Source organism: Clinocottus analis, unplaced genomic scaffold (assembly GCF_023055335.1).
Source record: "Clinocottus analis isolate CAN_PGR_092001 unplaced genomic scaffold, fCliAna1.0.p SCAF_9, whole genome shotgun sequence".
NCBI classification, from domain to species: domain Eukaryota; kingdom Metazoa; phylum Chordata; class Actinopteri; order Perciformes; family Cottidae; genus Clinocottus; species Clinocottus analis.
The window spans coordinates 12,502,448-12,525,331 of NW_027176251.1; the positions used below are offsets into that span (position 1 = coordinate 12,502,448).

The 22,884-nt window shown below is 43.5% G+C and overlaps 1 protein-coding gene across 2 annotated transcripts in view; it reads right to left on the bottom strand.

Annotated features, from left to right (window-relative positions):
- znf385d (zinc finger protein 385D) overlaps positions 1–22,884 on the bottom strand; it is a 67,852-nt gene that overhangs the window by 25,216 nt on the left and 19,752 nt on the right. The window contains exon 3 of one of the 2 annotated variants that reach the window (XM_068570208.1): positions 6,761–6,868. The exons of the other annotated variant lie outside the window; for it this stretch is intronic. Coding sequence (XP_068426309.1) covers positions 6,761–6,868 — 108 coding nt within the window. The remainder of the gene's footprint in view (positions 1–6,760; positions 6,869–22,884) is intronic. 2 annotated transcript variants of the gene reach the window in all.

The following is a 22,884-nucleotide window of genomic DNA, read 5'->3' on the forward strand; positions in this document are numbered from 1 at the left end:
AGTCAACATGATTTAAACAACATTGTGATCAATATCTTCCATAAACAACAGACAGGTTTCTCAGGACAGAGCGAAAGCTCCAAACGTAGGAAAGTTTACAAATGTTACAGCTGTGTGTGTGTTTTCAGTTGCTCAGAGCCATTGACTCCTGCTCCTCATAAGGCATCCATCAAATACTCATCAAGTTAATGTCCAAATAAAAAGGATCTCCAAAGCCCAGCATTGATGTAATGGAAGGTACCGCATCTTAAGTCATTTATGTGTGGAACGGTTTATTCCATTTTTCATTCATTTATGAAGTTGGAGTTGTCTTCCACTTTTATTTGTGGAGTTCATGCACCGATTTTAGGCCGTCATAAATCTTCACGACCCAGATTCACAGGCTGCGGCCTGCAGCTGTATTGTGGAAGGACAGTCTTTTTTAAGGGCAGCTGAAAATGTACATGAAACCTTAGCGATGCAGATTTTAGGCCGTTTCCTTCTCTTGATGGTCCTCGTGGTTGTTTTTGGCTTTGGTTTTGTGATGATGTGACGGGGGGAGGGGGAGGGGGTGCATTCGACCAGGTATCATGGGGGTCTGATTTATTGTGTAAGCACATCCTTGAAATATATATATATATATATGTCACTGGGCTGCTACCATCACCTGGTTGCTGCTGCATACATTTATATTTTCCCTCACACCCTTAAAAAAATTCAAGTCTCGCCTCCATTGGCGTGTACAAATGTTGGGATATGAATGCAAACAACTGTGAATTCAGCAATCATGGAACTAGCCCAAAAACATTCGTAAAACATACTGAAAATATGTCAAGAAATTGTTGCATACTTTATCATGTCATCATGATTACAATTGTTGAGTTAGGTGAGGAGCTGTGTGAGTTGTTGCAGCTCATACTTGCTGGAGCGAGTTTGAACGACTTCACATGCAGTTAAGATAGTTAAGTGCAGTAGTTTGCAAGCTTGGGGTCATTCCCCTTCAAAGGGGTCACAAGATAACTAGAAGGGGTCACAGGATGATTAAGGGCCGGATCAGACAGAACATGCTTCAGCAGTCTCCTCCGCTTGATGCACCTCGCATTGAACGAAAACTCAACTCGTGAGCAGACAAGCGTCACTTCATTGGTGACTTCATTGTGATGACTTTTGCTGGATACACAGAGTTATATGACTTAATCCTCTTTTAGTCACCATGATCTGAACTGGGGTTGTTTTCATTATAAAAAATGTACTTGCAGCTTTTAGGTAGTGGACAGATCATAGTTTGTGTTAAACAAACAATAACTCGTCTGTCTGCGTTGGTCTGTTGAGAGCTCAACAAAATTATATGCCACATGAAAATGTATTCATAGGTCGAACTACTAATTATCAGCTTCAATTATAAAATAGATTGCGCCTTTGCATTGTCAAAAAAAAGTTTAATATCCAAACAAAAATTTGTACAAAGAGTTTACAACCAGTAAAGATGCATTCAACAAACACGGTGGATTGCCCTCTAATCCAGACCGGTGAACCAGAGGACCTGCAATAAATATTTTCAATGATGAGCTTCCTGCCTAAGCTGACGGATCACGAGCATCGAGAAAACCTCGCCCAGATCATCAAGATGCCAGACGCAAAGGCCATCATCAGGAGTGCGTACAACACGCTGTCCAACCACTTCATTATGTACGTCATGCACGCCGTTGAGTATAAATCCAACCCGTCCAAAACCGTGCAGTTTCGTCAGGCGTCCGTGCAGCTCCAAGAGTTGGGCACCACCCTCGAGTGGCCCCAGTCAAGATGTCCGACAGAGAAACCACAACTGAACCGGGACCGATCCACGTTCTGAAACGACGCCTGGACTTCCTCAGGCTGCTCGCTCAGCAGAAGCATCTGCTCCACGCGGCTCCGCTCCAGCTCCCGGGCAGCTGCGGTTCTTGAAACGGCTCCCAGCACTCCCACGACCAGCAGGATGAGGAGCATCATGAGGAGGACCTTGAAGAACAGCGCCAGCCGGCAGCAGCTCTCCTTGACTGCTCCACAGCAGACCAGGAAGCCAAAAACCAGAATCACGGCACCGATGAACATCAGGAGGCTGGGAGAAGCCCATCGGTGATCTGGTGGTCTGCTTCCTTGATCCTGATGTGTGTGGACAAACTGAGAAGACCACTCACAAAAAGCAAAATGTTGAAGATGAAGAGGAGGTGTTTCGTGACTGCCATTGTTCACTTTCACCGTCAGGCCAGGAGCCAAATGAGATATCCGACACAAGGTGCTACTGCTTAAATACCTTAAATATGGGCGGGACTTTAAACCCTGTGTTGGGTTCAGTGGGTGGGGGATCCTTTTGTTAAAAGCAGAGAACAATGAAAACTGAACTGAGGGGGTGAAGAAAAGCTATCAAGCTACCGAATCACACTAAATTCATTGGAATATAACAATTTATACCTCTTTTTGACCAAATAATCCTCAAACTAAGGAGCCACAGGAGGTGAATCAGACACTTTTGCACATTCCTCTTCTTCTTTTGTTGACTTTTTGGCTTTACGTCATTCAGAAAAGTCCTAGAAGACCAAGAGACTTTCCTGGCAAAAAGTTAAAATAACTTTTAATCAGACAGCAATTTCAGTGTTAAATACTAAGACATTGACCATGCTGGAGCATGTTGAGATCAAACTGGGTTGCAACCCCACACATCGCAGCAATACCAACAAGTACCGAAGCGGCAACAAATACAGATATTACCATGATTCCTTTTGTCAAGGGCTACGCATGGATAAATATGATTTATCTACTTTTATTGTGCCAAAAGGTAAATCACAGACATATAATTGGACAGTCTGTAATCTTATCAAATGACTAACTTCCTGCTCGAATGTATTAATAAACCGATGCATGACTCCAATAACATATAAAATCATGTTTGAAACTAGTTCTCTGAAAAATAATCAAGTTAAAACAATGTGTTGAACAATGTTAAACGATTGTCTGGAGCGTAAAGGAGAGCGGGTTTCTCCTGAAACGCATCGGTGTTCGGGTTCGTGTCCCTCAAAGGGAAACATGACGGGGTCATTGTGCTCTTTGTGTTTATTTCTGCTCCAACTACAAAGAAACCGACGGAGAGTGTATCATCAGTCTTATTGTTTTTGTGAGTTCATTCCTAGTGTGCGTTTATTTTAAAGATATTTCATCCCTTTGCTATTCCGTTGCTTTTTGAACGATCCTTTTGTCGATGCCTCATTTCAGTGAGGCCCTTTCCGTGGTTTAGATTTTAATTGTGTTTTTATATCTTCTCTTTCACACTCTCAAATTATTTTTATCTCACTTTCTTTGGATTTCTATTGAAGTCAAACTTCATATAACTTAGTTTCTTCTCCTCGTCCAATCCACTAGTATTGGTGGCACCCAGTTCTTGTTGAAAGTGCCAGGATGATTATTCAGAGTCGCTTGTTGATTGATTAGCTTTTGGAATACCCTCACACACACACACACACACACACACACACACACACACACACACACACACACACCTTGAACCTTAAAGGGAGAGTTGTCTGATTAATCCATTAATTTTACTAAACCAACGATAAAATTTCACGTCCAAATCTAACCGATGAACGGGGCCGGGGTTTGGACTTCTCGCCTCAGCTCATGTTTTTTCAGTCTTCAAAAAATATTTGTCACTTTCTCCACGCACATTGTATCATTACTAAAGTATGACCAGTTTATTTATTTTTCAATGTTTTGTGCTTGCGGTCCTGGAGGGGATCCCTCCTGAGATCTCCCTGAAGTTTTTTTTGTTTGGGAGTTTTTTCCTTTTCCTTTGCAGGACAGATTGTAAGGCCATCTGAGGCTAATTAGTTTGGCGATACAAATACAATTAAACTGAATATTTAAACGCCAATTGTGTCTTTTTAAATTGTCTTTCCAGTGGGAATGTTTGGGACTCTTACACTTTATACTATCTCATTCGGTTCGGCTGTGTGACAGAATCTGTAAATTGAAGTTTGAGGTTCGTGTTTGACCAGTGAGTCCTGACAGTTTCCTGGACAGCAGAAAACACTTTCTTTCCTTTTCTTTTCGCCGTGTTTCCACTGCAGGGTACGGCTCTGCTCTGCTCGACGCAACGTTTCGGTATTTTCCGTGTCGGCAAGATTCTGATCACCATGAAACCTCCGTGACGGCATTAACGTGACATTTGTTGCATCCAAACGGAGGAACGCCTGCACTGCGTCAGATGCACTGCGTAGTTTAACGTGTAATGAACCGAACTGAGCCGCTTGCTGGAAGTGCGACTTTTAAAAGAGTTAAACTTTTGGCTCCTGCCGTAGAGATGGCGGATATTCTTGAGTTCCTTAAATAATCAGGCCTCCTGGGAAAATTCCTTCAATTCGACTAAAATAAGAGGTGATAGTAGATGTTTCATGTCTATTTCAATAACATGTACAAAAAGGAAATCCCCTTTCGATGACCAGCTTGTAAAAGCCACAGGTATGCACGTTAAACAAGTTACATTTACGAAAACATTTACGATAACGGAAGTGCTTTAAGTGCATCAAATGTAAACGGGCTCTGAAGCGCTCCGTGGAGTCGTGTCAGCGCGGTGACTCACTCGCTGTCAACAAATTACAGACTTGAGTCCAGTTAACGATCTCGTCTCATAAACATGACGACATCTAGTGAAGCAGAAACTTTAAATCTTTTTAAAGTGAGCTGCTCTTTTCTCTCTGCGGTCTTCAGGTCACCAACTGGTTCACAAACAGACCTCCTCACAGGCTTTCTGCTCAACATCATCTCTCGATCCACTCCGTGAGGAACACTGAGGAACTGCTCTGCTCTAGTGTGGGTTGGAAACAAAGAGGGAGACCCTGAGGCTGTTTGAGACCTCCCAGCTCAACACAGCTCTGCCTGTTGACTGACAGGTGAACGGGGGTCTGTCCCTCTAATGAAGCCTTAAAATGAACAGCTGACGAACAGTAAATATACTTTGAGATAGATTTCTGCATGTAAAACATAATAACCTCATCCTAAGTAATCATAGACACAGTCAGTGTGCGAAATAGATTGATTACTCCTTTAATGAAAGAGCGATGGCATTGCTATTTAGGGACGCTTCTGATTTAACAACATGCAGCAGCGGCAGTGATTTTCCTTTCAAATATTTTGATTACTTTCAAAATGGTATGGAAATTGAGCGCGGGGGGGATCAAAACCCATCTGCTGGTCCGTCGGTTTCGGCAAGCTTGTATTAGTGCAATGCATTTCATTATTGTATCGTACAGTGTGAGCGGCTGACTGGAGAAAGACTTCTGGCTGAGCTCAGAGTTGGCAACAAGATTTCCTTCCCGTCATCTATTTTGCTCATATAAAGCATTATATCGAAACCAAAGATGAAGACCAGCGATCCAGTCACAATCATGCTACCTTGAGCTAATCACAAGGATGACTGCAAAGCAGTGAGAGGAGTAAGAAGCCTTCACAATAAAAGCACCCTTTTTAGACATGATGAATGAATTAAAAATACAGATAAAACAGATTTTAAAAATAATAAAAGCAGCTTCAGGCTCAAATGGAAACATCTCTCTATCACCATGGCTCTTGGGATACGATTAAAAAAAAAACTACACAACAAAGAACCGTTTAACCTTCATATAGTGGTCGAGGTTTAGGAGAAACAACCGAATGTCAGTGAAAGATGTTGTTCAGAGATGGTTGTGAGGATGAATAAGTGCTGCTGCTTTTCCTTCACCTTCTGTACGTGACACAAACTTTAGAGACTTTCAGATTTTCTTTCCCTCTCATCTCTCGGTGCATCGGACAAAGCAAAACCTCCCAGCGAAATAGAAGTTAACAATGTGGGATTTTCTATCAACCTTTCGTCTGATTCATTCTCAACACCGACAGCAGACTAAAGACTGTATTTCGTTTTTTAATCTTCCAGTGACTATTTTCTGCCCTCTTTCAGCTGAGAACAAATCCGTGGGTCACACAGTGTTCCTTATTTTATTGTATAATTTGTGCATTTTTGTTGATGATAGTTGACATCACTGAATCACAGAGCTGGCCAGTCTGCTTCAGGGGGGCGGGACCAATTGGCACCGCGCTGTAGTCACTACTTGGTAAGATGGCTGCTGCTGCCTACAAATCAGTTTCAATACTACAGTTCAGTTGACCTCATTTAACTATGTATGGGTCAGACTAAAAGGTTATTTAAAGGCTGTTCGATGCTGTTTAAATTGAAATGCTCCATTGCTTGATGACTGCAGTTCACGGACACGACCGAAGACGAGCTGAAACCCACGAAGACGAGACTCCAACAACTGTCCGTAACGACTTGAGCTCTGGTGGCAGACGACCTCTCAAATACCACGAATTAGCACTCAACTCAAGCAGAGCTGAGGCGAGTGGGAATGTCGTGATGATTTTGCAGACCAGGAAGAATAGTCCTGTGTGTGTTTGACCCGTCGCCTACCTCACACTCACACTGACCAACCTGAGAAGGAGGATTAATCCTCTGGGGAGCACCAGCTTTTCGAACCAAATTTCATGGCAATCCACATGGAATGAGATATATTCGTCTGGACCAAAGCAATGGATCGAGAGAAAAAAAGACACAAAGCCGAATATAGATATGTCCTGCCCTTACAGAATGATAACCACGCGAAGGACAACGCGGCTGACACCAGAGCAGGTGAAGCAATGTGGTCAGTAGGTTGTTTCCTGTTCATGTCACTCGTGATTTCTGAACGTTTCCTCTCCAGAAGAAGAACTTGCTCACCTGTGAGTTGAACCTCAGCTGGCAAACGCTGCAGGAGACGTGCCTCCTCTTTATGGTGGGAGGGAGGCCGAGGGTGTGATGGAGGACGGCCTTCTGCACGGGGTCCATCTGGAGACCGGAGGGAGACACGGGGAGAAGGCGAGGTAAAACAGTTGCTCAGGCTGACCAGTAAATCACCTTCAGTCCTCCATCACTCACTGGGCCGCCACGTGAAAACAGGCTGCCTGCAGCTCAGATATGATCAGTCCAGACACACTGCCGCTGTTTGACTGCATAGACTTTCACTGTAACGACCATCGGCCAAATCCCTCAAATGAGCACTTGGGGGACACTTCTGGCATCGTTGCATCACTTTATCATCGCTAACAGTAGATTAGCCCACTAACAACTAACCCTTCTGAGTAGTCACAGTCTGCGTTAATGTCACAGTGTTTGATTGAAAACACATGGAGGAGCCATACTTTTGCGTTTGGTGAAGTATTTCTTTATTGTTTTTGGGTGCAACGCGATGAGTTTACTGCTCACAGCTCATTAAAATATCAAAGCAGCGAGAACCACATGCGGCGAAGCCGAAGTCTTTGTGTTCGGCACAATCTTTTCTCAAAGGCAACGAACAAATGAGGTGCACTTTGAGCCACAGTAGATCTGTGCTTTAACACGCCGCTTTCCACCTGGTACGAGTGCACCAGGCTCGCAGAGCCCTGAAGTTACGCATAAGTGGAGGGAAGAGAAGAGCTCTGGCGACAAGCTGCAGTCGCTGAGTTGCTTTCTGACTCAATGAATCCATTGTTTGGATTGCAGTGAGGAGATACTGTATACCACCTAACGCTGATGCTGGGAGCCGAGTTCAATGGAGGCACGAACAATATCAAGCTGTGGATTCACTGATCAAACCTGTCGGCGAGAGAACATTCGTTGAGCCTCGAGTGAGACTTTTTGTGAGTGTGATTCGGATCAGTTTTCTCCCGTATCGCCTCACAGGCCTGTGGTGGTCTGCAAGGGAAATAAATCTGAATCTTAAAGTGAGTAAAGATGTAGATTGAATGTTACATTCATTAATTAATTAAAGTGAAAAATAACAAATGAAATGTTGGAAAAATGTATATTCTGTTTATAATAGTGTATTTATTATAGCTTGTCAGTTAGCTGAGAGGTTTCATATATGTATATGCATGTATACATGACTTTATCTGCGTATTTTGGCATTTTAGAAAGTGTATGACTTGCTAGGAACGGCGGTCACGTCTGCCCGATCGGTCATTCCCAACGACTGGGTCCAGACCTTGAGGTGGGCCGCAGGAGATTTTATCAGGGTTGCTAAATAAATATGTATAATTACTCTTATTGTCTTTTATTTACCATTCATATCTGAAGTACACCTTTGGCTATAAGGAGCCTGAATGCTGGTATTGTTCTGGTAAGAGTAGCCTCGCGAGAGCCTGGTAACGCTGCCTGAATGCATTTATTTAGTCTCATTCATGAAGTATTTAACATATGTATTTGTTTTTCTCTTCAAAATGGCTTGTTTACATATTCAAGAGAATATAGGGTGATGTGGGAATGGCAGCAAAAAATAGTCATGAACGTTCACGTACACAGCAATTCGCTCTTCACGTAAGTTAAAGATGAGGTCATTTCTAAAACGCGTGTCACTGTCAAGCCTCCCATTATTGTGAAGGAAAGTCGCCACAACTCTGGTGTCCACTGTGAAAAACAGAGTTTATCCTGGCGACATTCGGCTGAATTGGCATTGTGTGAACTTGTTTAGTGAGAGCTTTCATGAAATAGATGTTATGATTTACATGTAAAAGTCCCAAGTTTAAAGTCAACTGACGAAAATCCTTTTTTATTTCTGTCACAATACTCCACTGATGACAAATAGTTTTCAAATGTAATAATAATTGTTTTTTGGTCTCCTATTAAGACGACTGAACTTTGTTATATTTTGGTCCTCTGATTCCCGACAACAGGACAGCTTTACTCCACAGAGGGAAATTCATGTTTTTAATCTGTAAAAACATTCATTCAACTAAAAAATGTCCCCACGAGTGAGAAAACGATAAATGTACCAACGCGCAGTCGAGAGAACACCTGGCGACCAGAGAGAAAAACAAATGAGGCATATTTTTTCTTTGAAAAAGCAAGGTACGTACGTAAACATGAGAAAAGAACCAGCACAACAAGCACATAGATTTTCATCTTTTAGAATAAAACGGGGAGCGGGCTGCCGGTCTGGTTGGTGCCTGGTCCCTCTGGGTGGTGACAGCGCTTTGAGGAATGAACAAACACATCTGCCTCGCACTGAAAGGGTCTCACTCGGCACCACTTGGCTCCAGAAGGAGGAAAGGTGCCGACAGTGTGTGGGAGGATTAATCCACCTTGACAATTGTGCTGCAGAAGGTAGGCACAACAATGTTACGCTGTCGCTTTCTGCGGCCGCAGTTTTTTGGCTGAATCGAGGCTCTTCACATTATTTATTAAATATTTCAAAAGTGTTTGTGTGCAGAGGTGGAGAAAAAAAGTTTCCTGCGATACTCACCCCTGGAACAAAAGTGGAAAACTACGAGCAGAAATATTCTGTGACGGTGTCGTGCAGTATGTTGGCGGAGGTCTTTGCTGAAAGGCATTTCTGATATTTTCATCGTCACCCACCTTGGCAGCACAACCGGCCAAACGATTCCTGAAGGACTGAGGCAGGAAGGCGAATAATCAGGTGCAGGTGACAGCATTTGCTGGAACGCCACAGTAGCTTGGAAACGCACGCGATCAGCCTGAAAACCGGTCTCTGTATACACACACTGTGACGGGTTGAATGAGGAGCAGCTGGTTCGGCGGGTGACGGGGTCATGTGATCTCCGGCGGAGGTAAGCTCGCTGAGGGCAACTTGTGACGCAAAAACACGGAATGGAAATTTTCAGAAAAGACAAAAACTTGGAGAAGGATAAAATGGAGGCTGGAGGAAGGGAAGAGGGAGGCACAGTGGAGACACAATTTTTTGACAGAACAGAAGCCACGCTCTGTGGACTAATCCCAACATTCCTGCAGGCCGGCCAGTGCGCCCAACAAGAGCTTGGACACAGCGTGATGCGGCTCAGGGACTGGATGGAGGGTTCCTGGGAGAGTCAAGAATAACGGACTCGGGCAGAAGCCTGTTGGGGACAAACTGGAACTGGACCTCGGAGAAGGCAAACTGAAGGCTAAAGAACTAGCGTCCCGGCGTCACGGCCAACACGTTGCGTTTGAACACCGCAACAACAGCCAGCTGGCATGTTAATTCTGCGTGATAGGAAACCGGATGATCTACGACTGCGGATGTGAAGGCCTTCTGTGTGTTACCTCTCAACCTCAGCCGTTTGATCGCTTCCCGAAAGATTTCTGTCATCGATGGGCTCGATTGGCGATTCAGCATTTTGCTCAATTCACCGAAAAGCCAACGGTGTGGGACACACCACAAAAAACTGTGGCCACATGCGCTCACCAACTGCTCGACACTTGCCGACTGGCACTGCCTTTGAGAAAAAAAAAAGAGTAAGCTCTGCTCAGGAAACATGAGATGGGTATGAATTGGTTGCAGACTCGGATAGAAGGACAGATACAGGCTGAGACTGATTCCTGGCACGTACAAAGGATGAGAGGCCGCTATAGGCTCAGACTGAGGAGAAGGGGGAGAGACTGAATAAAAAGCAACAACTGGCTCTAACTGAGGAGACACATTCAAGTTCAGACAAACAGGCGGAGACCGACTGAGAAGCAGAAATCGATTCAGGTTCAGACAGAAGAGGCAAGTTCAGGCTTAAAACAGATAAAAGGATGAAAACTCAGCCGTCACAGAGAGGGACATGGCGTAATGATGGTTTGAATAAGCGGACACCGACGAACACTTTCAGGAAGTCCGTCAAAGAAAACATTCACAGTGTTGCACCCGGCTGTATGAAAAAAGGATTGGTGGTTTAACACAACAGAGTGACTTCAGCGACCCGCGTGACGAAAGAACGATGAGACAAAAGGCCAACGTTTACTTTTAGTTTGGCTTCGGGACATGAACAGAGCAGAGAGGTGTGGAATCCAAGAGGTTTCCGAAGCTGTTCAACCATCATCAGCACCGCTTGTCAGATTCAGAAACAGGTGCAGCCTGGGAAAGAGGGACAGCAGGGATGTATAGTGGATTTATTGCAGGGTTGTAATGGGTTGCTGGAGTTATGAGCTCTCAATATGGTTCTGACTGACTTTAAAAAAAGCGCTCATTACTGAGCAGAGAAGTCAAAATCTATAACTAGGTCACCCTACTGCACATTAAAGTGCATATTTATTCCTATTTTTAATCACTGGTGTCTTTCTCTTTTAATTGCCCACGTCTCGAAGAAAGTGAGTTGTAAAGATAATACGTATTGAATGGTTCCACTTTCACAGATTGAATCCAGTCAATTTCTAACAAAATGAATACACTTGAATACACGTTATCAAAATCATGCCACAACAATACAATGTTCCTCTTACAGCAGAAACAATTACAGCAATTGAGCCGTCAGCGAAAGTGAGGAAGTCTCACATGACTCGCTCGCAGTGCTTATGTTCACAGACAATACTCAGTGTCACAAAGTAGTCCTTGGTGGGTGTTTTCACTGTGGCACTCAACATAAAAGGGTTTCTGACAAGTGGCATTGTGTTTCAGCCCTGCAGAAAATGTGTACTTCTGATTGGAAATGTCTCCGCTGCGCGCGTCGACACAGTACATCTCAACTCGTCACAGGCTCGCGCTCGGTCGGGACCCTCAGCATCACTTTATAACGCACTGGGTATCACAACCGGTCAAACTGTGACGCTCCAATACGGTCAGAGTAAACACACGGTTAATGTTGTGAATTAAAAACCATAAACTCCTGCGTTTGGGCAAAAATAAATACAATATTGAGGATAAAAAGATCAAGATTTGGGTTTGAAGAAAAAGTTTCCATCCGTACTGTGCCTTCCTGTTTTTTGTTTCCAGTCTTTATTCAATGTCATCAGACACTTTTCTGAGCGTCTTATGCATGCACATTGAAATCACTTGATGATGCTCGCTATCAGACTCTAAGAGGCCGGACAAAACACAGTGATTTGACGCCCTGGTGATGAGACTGGACTGGAATAACAAGGTGCTGCTCGGCAGGGAGACTATATGTGGTTTATTGGGCCACTTGGTCAAAGGACCTCGGATCAAACTCACAAATTGCTTTCAGCTGATTCCTTCTGGAAGTAGTCGTGAACACTCAGTGGTTGCAGCCAAAGAGTGTAACGTAGTTGTTGGTGGAGACCAAAACCGAGGTGAAAGTAGAATACACATTGGGCTAAGGATTCATCAGCTCACTGGAAACACACATCCAAATGAATGCTGATGTTGCACCAAGTCTGCCGAATGCGTAATCTATTGTTTACCAGACACTTTCATCATTTCAGCTTTATAAGGTGATAATAAGTTGAGTTTACGGCACGTTCCACTGTCGTACTCGGCAGAAACAGATCCTCGATCTTGCTCTCCAGACACATTTAGATATTTTGAAAAAGGGAATTCAGAGACGGCAAGAATTAATTCAAGCAAACCGTGGCAAGGTCACAGCCCTGTTATGTTAAAAATGTTACATTTAAGTGAAAAATTGAAGTTCTTCTGAATTGTATAGCTCATAAATGTCCAGACATTAAAAGCTTTTACAGCTTCAGCAGCACTCAGAGGCAGAATGATATAACACACACCTACTTAACAGTTGGAAAAAATAAATTGGGATACATTATCGGCTTTTAATGGAGAACGAATTTACTGAAAAGGTCTCTGAAAACGAAGCATTTATATTATACAGCAGAGCATTCATCTCATGCCACGAGTAAAAAGAGGTGACCCACTGCCATTAGACACCCGAGTTTACATCACTTCCATATCTGTTCATTGCTATGCCAGCATTGTGAAATACGCTGCACTAAATGTGTAGGCAAAGTCAACAAGGTACAAGCAAATGACTCCCACCTTCTCAGTTGAAATGTGATGAAACGCAGTAAAATGAGCAGCCTTTCACCCTGAAAACACTGTTAAGTCTGCACTACATTACCCGAGCAAAGGACTCTCCTCTGCCCTGACACACTTTGTTGCTAAATTGAAGGGAAAGAAAGAGTTACGCAACACTCTACCTTTGTACTGTAAATCTCACCCAAGTCTTTGGGAAGGGAGAAGTGGATGACACATTGAGTTGGCGAGGCTCGCTGGCAGTGGGGGAAAGAAACACTGCAGCAGAGAACCAGACGCACTGCAGCCTGCTGGGAAACTGGGGCCTGAGCTCTGGGAGAGCTTACGCCAGTTAAAAACATCTGGGCCACGAGAGAGCGGATGACCTCTTACTAGAAACACGCACTGAGCTTGAAACATGTTATTTCTCCATCACTCCGGGGCAGACGCTGTGAAATGAATCTGTGGCGATGAGGCCACAGGACATGGCACGGTCCCGCAAGATCATCAAGACAGATTTAAGTACGTGGCAATACCATTAATCACCGGGTATAAAGTGGATTGAAAGTTGGCGGTTTTGAATTCATCCCGCTGTGCTATTTTTGGCATCAAATTTACCCACAATCCACGCCGAAATTCCACCTCCTCCTGACTTTTCCATGCATCCTTTTTAAGAAATCCCCCTGCGTTCTGTCCCCTGCACTGAAACACGATGTGTTGGAGCCTCGTCTGCAGAGAGCAGCTGCGGCGCCAGGGACATGTTATTCCCCCGAGCTCCTGCCCCCATCAGCCACCCACTGAGCCTCACGCTCCACATGGGCCACGCCTGCCAGGGATGGAAATGTCGCCCGAGCAAATGTACCGCGACACACATGTTAACGCACGCGCAAACGCGCGCACGGCAACAGCCGCCCACGCACGCCGAAGCGCATCGCGGACATGCACGGCGAACTCAGTGTCATCTTTCAAAATCATTTCCTTAAGCGGCAATATGCAATTTTTTCCCCCCTCTCGTTGGTTGAGTTCGAGCAGCACTAACACTTGTCAATCATCCTGATGAGCTTCTCGCCCGAGGCTGAGGTAACCGTGACGCCGACGCCGACGATCAGAGAGCAGATGGCAAACGCAGCCGATCCGCAAAGACAGAAAAATATGTCTGTAGTGTTTTTGAACAGGTCTTGAACTCACATGAACGTCTTGAACATCGAAGAAGCTATTGTATGTAAACAGGGAGGGTTTAGGATCTTACACACCGAGTCAAGGGTAAGGTGTGATTTCACTTAAAAAGGTTTCGCTCAGTAAAGACAGAGAAAGAGGTTGCCTCATGCTCATTTATATTCTTTTTTATCTCTTAATGTATTCTTCTTTCCTAAATTTCACTTTTTAACCAGGCGGCAACCTCCGTTTTCTGTTAATTGAAGCCAATGCGTGTCTTATGACTTGCAGTCCCTCTTCTGACCAGCAGGGGGAGACTTCTTCAGTTGCAAAAATAAGTCAGATTGTATAGAAGTCTATGAGAAAATGACTCTACTTGTCTCTTGATTTATTCCCTCAGTGAACATTGGAAACATGAGTTTATGATCTCAATCTCTAGTTTCAAGGGTTCTTCAATACATCATGATGTTTATTTAGTAAATTATGATCCCATTTGGAGTAAAATAGAGTATGCTTTAGGGCGGTCTTACTACCAGAGCTGTGTACAGCATCTCTACGTCACTCAAATGTTATAACTTTTGTTTATCATTTGCAAAAAACACATCATGGTGAACGGTGTACGGCAACGGCAAAATCTGCAAACTCGAGGGTTCACAAGTCCACAAGCCAGAGGTGATGTCACGATGACCACGTCCTCTTCGTATTGGTCTATTTTTTTAACCTCCTCTTACATTTCTCTGTCCCTGGTTTGATGGCTTCATGTATGTGTTTTCTTCTGTCATTTACAAAATTTGGTTATGAAGTTGAATCTAAAAGCCTATTTTGAAGCTTGCAGACGAGACATTTTAATGGTACTTGAACTGCAGGCCTTCTGAGAAAACTTCATCAAGAGTCAAGAGAACGTAACAATATCAATAAACCCGTTTTTTTCTTCTCCCTTCACTTTGATCTCTCTCTCTCTCTCTCTCTCTCTCTGGCTGTCGCCCTCCATTCGTCTGTCTGTCTTTGATTCACACCGATGCGTCTCTGTCAGAGGAGACGTCGGCGGCGCGTCGGCAGCGAGAGAGAACGAGCAGGTCATTTTCCGGATACCATCTGACAGCCCACAGAAGGCCTGTCCGTCTCAAAGTTCAGCCCGGCCGGCGTCGCTGACGTTCTCAAGCTCAACGCAGCCGGATAATGTGACAGGACAAGACAGTGATGAGCTGAGACGGCGGTCGAGACGACTTGTACGTCTGACGCCTGATAAAAGGGACAGAAACGCACACGCTGAGTGCGATCTGTTTCGGTTGCGCCAGGCTTCGTATGCCGGCCGGCTCTGATATCGGTTCGTGTGTGACAGAAGGTGTTAGTGTCACACGAGCAAGCTGGCATGAAAATACACAACAAAAGGATCGAAGAATCAATTTCGTGACATTTTGGTTTCATTCGGCTGCCTGAACGCTTTCGGAGGAGATTAAAATGTCTTTGGAGGAGCAGTACGTCACATATTTACTGCACGGTGGACGTGTGTTTATTGCTGTTGCGAGTTGGCAAAACACATTTGCTTTCGACACAACGTCCCAATCCACAGAACGAATATAAACACAACTACCAAAAAGCGACAAGTGAGACAACCTGCTTTTCACTAAGGAATAACAATCTCTAAATTGTTAATTATTGATGCTATCATGGTTTGTTTACATCAGTTAAGTAGTCAGACCAGTGTGCATTTGGTTAATCATCAAGCAGCACACACAATGTCAGTTTGCAGTGGCCTATAATTCAAACTTCTTCATTATGCATGTGAAAGTATATACATAATTTATGTGGTTAAACAAATGACATCAGGATATCTTGGAGGTGTACATCTGCTCTCTGTGAACAAGATGGAAACTAATCTGTTGGATTGAACACAAAGGTTCATATTATTCAAATGAATTGATCCATCACCTCGATCTCTAACAACCTGCATAACTCATGTATGTATTCATGGCAATCATCGGTAATTTGCAGTGCCAAGAATACCAATACCAGAGAATATAAATATACAACTTTTGTGTATACAAATGTACCCTACCGAGCAACACCACGAACAGAAGACAAAAAGATCCCCAAATCTCCGTTTCCACATTACAATGTTGGAGTAAACCCTTCGGTAAAGACCGACTCCCTCTTCGTAAAGACGGCTAACCTCAGCGTAGTGACAGGTTTTGTCAAAAAGAGCCCCAAGTGTCATTGCACCAGCCTTGACAAAGACACATTGATTGATTGACAGGCACACAGACAAATCAGTGATGAAGTCGGACACGCGGTGCACTTTGATGTTGGGCTAGTGAATGGAACATAACATGATAAGTGTAGTTGCTGAAAACAAGTATAATATTACTTTAATCGTGAAAATTGGGACAATTGTGGTGGTGACTGTTGAAAACATGGAGCATTTGTGTGTTTTACGCACATTTGTCGTGGATTCCGGACCGCCAAACATGAAACCCGGGACATCTGGTCACCGTAACGTAGAGCTGCCGTGTTTTGACTCCTCTGGTTGCAAGAAAAAGTCTGATTGCATAGAAGTTTATTTGAAGACGACTCGACTTCTCTCTTGATGTATTCCCTCAGTAAACATTGTGAACATGAGTTTATGTCTTAAACTCTAGTTTCAAAACTGCTCCAAGACGAGCGATGGCCCGAACGCCAGCCAGCGAGTGAATTCACGACAACGTCCACCTGCTGTATAGAGTCTGTAGTACGACTTCATGACGTGAACTCGAACTAAAAGGAAAGAACGTATAATTTTTTGCTCTCTGGGTCTTGACCACATGAACCAAACTGCAGGTGAGCGAGCAGCCTGAAATGAGGGAACGATGGGCGTCATGGTTAAAAGAAGCTGTTGACTGTTGGAGACGGAGCGTGAACTGCACCCTCTGGTGTCACATTCTCACACGTCATTGCTCAACTATCCACCCTGACCGCCTCTCATAAGATTTTCATATTTGTTGCAGTCTCATTTCCTAGAGCAATGACACGTGACATCTTTTAGCTCATGTTATTTGCAGAGAAACATTGATCCTCTTCCTCTGTAGCAGCTCACTGCGAGACTCTACTCCCGTCCCAAGTTGTAGTAAAAGTGCTGATGGGCTCAAACTATACAGTTTATGTCCACATGTGCCCGTGTTTACAGCAAAACGATGTAATCTTGCAGGAAACACAGCTCCGAATGTGCTTCAAGGAAAAATAAAATAGCAAATCAGCTGCTTATTTCGCGTTTTTCACATTTTAAAAACTATAAGGCATTTAAAAATATATAAGATAATAAAATAACAGACAAAAGCCAAACCGGCTTTATATATAAATATTAGGAGATTTATTTGTAGCTCTGGCAGTTTTGGAGGCTTTCCAATGATGTCGTTTAAAGGTGCAGAGCCACTGGAGAGCACATACCTGTCCAACCGACGCCTGTGTTTTGATCCTGTGTATACAATGTAGGCCATATGTGATGTATGTATATGACTGAGGCGTGTCGTGTTTATACTGGGTGTACTCTTCACATGCGCCCGAGGCACTGAGGAATCTACTCTGTCATAGCAACGTGCACATTCGTATCTACTGAAATACATATAGAGAGAATGACTGGTCATCGAGGGCTCCGCTGGTGAGGTCTAAATGCTCTATTCACAGCCGCCAGCCTCGCTTACTATTAACCAAAGTGGGATGAATGACCTGTCAAATGTAATCCTCCCCTCTATGTGTCTCCCAATTACCTCCGCCGCCTGGCCCAGTTAGTTCATCATCAGCCGATGTCGTAGATTGTTGCCACACGGGAGAGACTCCGGGAATTAGCAAGTCAAATCTAAGGAGGGGGGGTTCATTGGTTTATAATGAGCGAGATTAGGCTTTCAGGTGCTCGTACAAAAATAGAGAACTTTATGAGACGAGAGGAAGGTGCGAGGAGGGACCACCAAAGTATGAAGGCGGAGAATGTTTTCAGTCCAGCTTAAAAAAACTAAGTTAAATCAATAAAAGTCCGTTTGTAATGTTCTCAGATATTAGAATACGGAGCCGTAAACTGTTGTACTGGATTAGATTTACTTTACCGTCCAGCTCAGTGGATATGTGTCTTTGGTTTCTCCCAAGTACAGTAAGGTGCATTCAAGACACTTTTCAAGTCCAATCACTGCTCTGGACGTGTGTGGACACGCCCAATCGCATTATGCAAAACTGAAAAAGTGGTAAGGAAAGTAATAATAGCAAAAGGAAAATATATGAATGAATAAATCTGTGCTGAGGCCGAAAAGAAATGTGAATTTGAAAGATGGATGAACTGATGATGCATGTCTGAACGAAATGAAGAATTAGCTCAGAGCCGTTAAGCTCATTTGGAAACTGTGTTCTGAAGTGTGCAGTTTTGTGCCGCTTTAAGTGTAATGAGTCTAACAGACACCCGAACACACACGGAAGAGAAGGCTGACAGATAGGAAGGCAGAAGAGAGTTGTTTTTTTTTATTGTCGAGTGCTTCACTGGATAGGAAAAGTCACACCGTCTGTGGTTTGAATGAAATTCATGTAATCTGCTTTCTCATTTCAAACACTCGGTTTTAACTGAGTTACTAAAGATCTATTGGATTTTCCCAAAACTTTGTGGGAGCAGTTTGTTTCCACTTGATAACTTGTACATTATACTCAAACAGGTCAGTGGGTTGAGCTTTTTTCTCCAACGCTGAGATTCTGCTTATTATTTAAGTCCAATTAGTGAAACCGGGATGATGAGCAGCCAGAACTGTGTAAAACACATCGTATGAACACATCGCATCATTTATTTAAGGGGCGAAGCTGCTTAGTGAAGGAATACATTTGCCAAATGAAGGTGAAGAGACAGAAACACTGCACTTTATTTGATCTCAATGTCTTTCTTTCTTTATTCTACAATATGTTCCCATAAAACTAATCCCAGATAACGGTTTTAAACACGTGGTTTACGATGTGAAAAATGCAACAAAACTAATTAGTTCTGTGTAGGAACATAACTAGTGAGTTGGATCTAGTAAAACATCATGGATTGGCTTAAGATATCTATGTTTGTTACATTATTTAAGTTACAAACAGACAATAAATAATAGATTGACTGTAGGTTTCCCTCGGGATGCGATTGGCGTCTCCTGGGTGAAAGGTTGTGCTTGTTTGACCTTCCCATCCACCCCGACCGATAGAAAGCTTGCGTTTCTGGTTGGTTTCTCTCGAAACATAATTGACAATGCAGTTTTGCTGTACTGGAACGTAATTTCAAGAGACCAGGCTGGCTCCAGACGCCACTTCTTGTTCGTCTCCTCTTTTTCGATTTCTTCGCCACCATTTTTCTGTAACCCTGACCCTTTTTGTCTGCACTCCCTTTTCTTTCCTTCCTCTGCTCTCTTTGCACTTGTCTCACACAGATCCGGTGTTTTTTTCACCAAGTATGAACGTTCCCTCCGGATTTCCCGATCGCTCTTCCTGCGCTGACCCCTCTCACACCACTGGGCCCTATCAGGATGAGATATTGAACTGGGAGAGCTCCCTCAAGGCATTTGGCAGCCACACCGTCTGTCCCCAGTCCAGCTGAGATGAAAGATAACCGTGTAACAGTGTAACCCTCCTCCCGCTCCAGGTCCTCGTGACCTTAAAGCGTCCCACTCACGTAGCGTTCCAACTGGCCGCCAAGCTTCCACGTAGACCGTTTATTCTAATCATCCATTATTATTTTTGGTCTTTTCTATTTGTGACCTATCAGTCTGGCATGTCCAGCGAATCAACGTTTTTACATCTGCCAACCTGAATCATCTAGAATCCCCCAAAAAAGTTCTTCATGCAAACATTTGGACAGTATCACCAATTCCAGGAAGTTCTTCTTTTTTCTTATTTCTTTTCGTTTTTGTTGCTTGACTTCATTAAAGATGGGGGTTTGCGTGTTCCCTGTCCCGTAGGAGTGAACGCATCTTTTTTCACTGCAGCTTTTGACGATGAAACAGCGTTACGAAAAATAAAATGTATTCCATTTAGAGTTCCAGAAAAAAAAAGGATGTAATCAAAATATCGATATTCTAGCATGAGCATGATTACATTTTAAAATACATTTCAAAATAAAGCATGGTATATCACCATGAACGTCTACTCAGACATTACAATCCTGCAGGACACAACTGGCCTCTAACATTAGTGTAAGAAATGCTTTCAATGCATGAAAGTTTTTATGTAGTCTGGTAATTGAGCAGCTGTGAAATTGTAAGCAAAGTGTGCATTCTTAAGAAAGTTGTGGCTCACACTTAAATATGCAACATTATGTTGCAGCCAGAGTCACGGCAGAGACATGCGTACGTTTTGATTTATTTAGTTTATTTGCATATTGGTGTTGAATCCAAAAGTATTGTAAAGTAAGTCATTAAACTTATGTTTAGGTTACTTTAATATTGTTTAACTTGGATGAGATAAATTACTAAACTGTTTGGAAGGTAATTGATTATAGTGATTGAAATTTAAAAGCGATTCCTTCAACCGCTGCATCGGCCTTTTACAAAGAAACACAACTGTGTCATCTGTAAGCGTGTGGATTGAGTAGTGATGACAGCCAAACTGAAGTACTGTGCAGCATTTATACGCATCCCTGAGATTGTATCTGTACTACGCTACTGGAGATAAAATCACCATTTACAGAAACCCAAAACATTAAAGGAAAACTGTTAACGTTCCTCTCACATTGTTTGATTGACATGTGATCTCTCTGACACTCATTGACAAAAAAGTGTCTTAAAAAACAGCAACACATTAAAAAGCCATCTCCAGGAATTCAAAATATAGTTATGGACATGCCATTTGTGTTTGATGAAGTATACATGCTTCAAATAATAATGCATTTGTCTTTTAACATATTCCTTAATATGTTCTGGAAAAGTGCAATGTCAGGACATTGAAAGTCTTTTTGCATATAAATCACCATCCATGCAGTGAAACTCAAGAGGATGGAGTTCGATCGTGTTTTTGCTAAATTCCCTCACAGGCTAATTTCTAATCCATCATTCTATCAGAGTGCTTCAGCTGCACCCACAGGATGGAGGAGAGTGTCTCACTCATGACAGGGTTCAATAAAAACTAAGATTAAACGATTTATCTTCTCATAATATTCCACCATGAATATCAAACGAGGCTGATGCCGTGGTAATGAGAGAGGAGCCCGAGGAGTGGGGCCATCTATTGGATTTCCAAAAATCAATGCCCTTGGATAGAAAAATACATGAGCCACCTGCAAACACTGGATCTTAACAATGCAACGGGCGCGTCAAATCCCCTGCAACTTTGCTCGCGGGCCCTGCGGGACACCAAGTTTGTAATCCTGCTTGCATTGATGTTGCTAATCTTTAGCTTCAGTTAGGACAAGTTTGCTGAGCCGGCACGCTCGACGTCAACACTGCCCGCTTCTCATTTATTCAGGTGAACATGTTTACGCATGCATAGCACTTGCAACCTGTGGCTTGATTTAAAGGGCGCTCTCTTAATGGTTTTGTGCGCTCCTCAAACTGCAACACCATGATGGCAGCTACTGCATTTCAGTGTTGCGCGTGGATTTTCCCGGGCAGTGTCGCGGAGTTAAAAACACACTGTCATTTCCTATTTTCAAAGTGTTGTGTTTTATTTTTGTTTGTTATTCAGCAATCTTGTTAAGTGTGTATGAATTTTAGTTTGAAAAGTTGAGTCTGTTTCCTGCGGAGGTTGCGTTTTGCCTTTTCTGCACCTCCCAGGCTTCCGTATTTCCGTCTTACTTTCACAAAAGTGAGTCACCGTTGAAGGTAAGACGTGGGGGGAATATGTCGCTCTGTTTTGTTTTATTCTTTTGAAATGTGTTGCACACGGTGGTGGTCGCTAATGCAATCGCGGCGTCCAGCTGTCGGGTTGATAGTTTGGATGGTAGGGGTGCGTGTTTTGTGGGTGTTTCCATTTGGCGCCATTTGTACTGTCCATATCCGGCCGCCTTGTCATATACTGTCCCTGTATACGTTTGTTCTGTGTTTAGGAGGTTCACGTGCGGAGACAGACTGGAAGCAAGTGTATGTGTGTTGTCTTCTGCAGAAAAATAAACGAGTGCTGGAAAAATTCAACGGGGCCGACTTCCTCTGTGTCCGGAACAAGTCCGTTACCGCGGGTCAAAGAACTGAAACCTCTGTCTTTCAGCCGTTTCTTCACTTCCAATGCAGCTGCCACCGTCTTATGGGGGCTTTGCAGCAGAAATGATTTACAGTTGACCCTTGTTTGAGTTCTCTGCGCACATGGGGGACACATTTCTAGAAGCTCGCGCAGAGAAAAACACTGCTCACGAGAGACGTACATATGAGAAAGCTTTACAGAGGGGAAGTATCACCGAGGACACACAGGGTGTGTCTGAAGACCTCATGCAACTGTGTCCGCCCCGGGCTGTCTCATCAAAACATTGATTCATTCTGCAGAGTCTGTCACTCTCGTTAAATCCCCGGATCAACCTTGTCTCCGTGCAGAAAAGACACTGTTGTATTCTTCCTCTGGGACTACTGTGCTTTTCATTGTGGGAAAAAATGGTGTTGCAGGTGCAACGCTCCAGCTGGGTCTGTTTTGACAGTGAAACATGGTACAGCGTGAGGCAGACGCGAACGCACGCACACAGAGTGGAGGAGATTACTGAGGGACGGATGTCGGAGAAGGAGCATGCTGGGAAACTCACACACAGCTGTCTTTACGGGTAATAGTACTCGGATTTCAGATATTTGCAGTGTGCAGATTTTTAAACTGTAGTTTCATTGATATCAACAATTGCTGGAGGCAGAAACAATTTCCGCTTGAGTTAAACCTTAATGGAAAAAATACAAACCGCAGCTTTTCTGGCAAAGTAAAGGATCAGACACCTGCCTCCGGTGAGGCAGAAGGAGAAGATTATAATATGGAGCCTCTTCTTTTAAACTTGTAAAATTGAAACCTCAAAATTCATCCCAGATATACTATCTCATTGTCATCTATG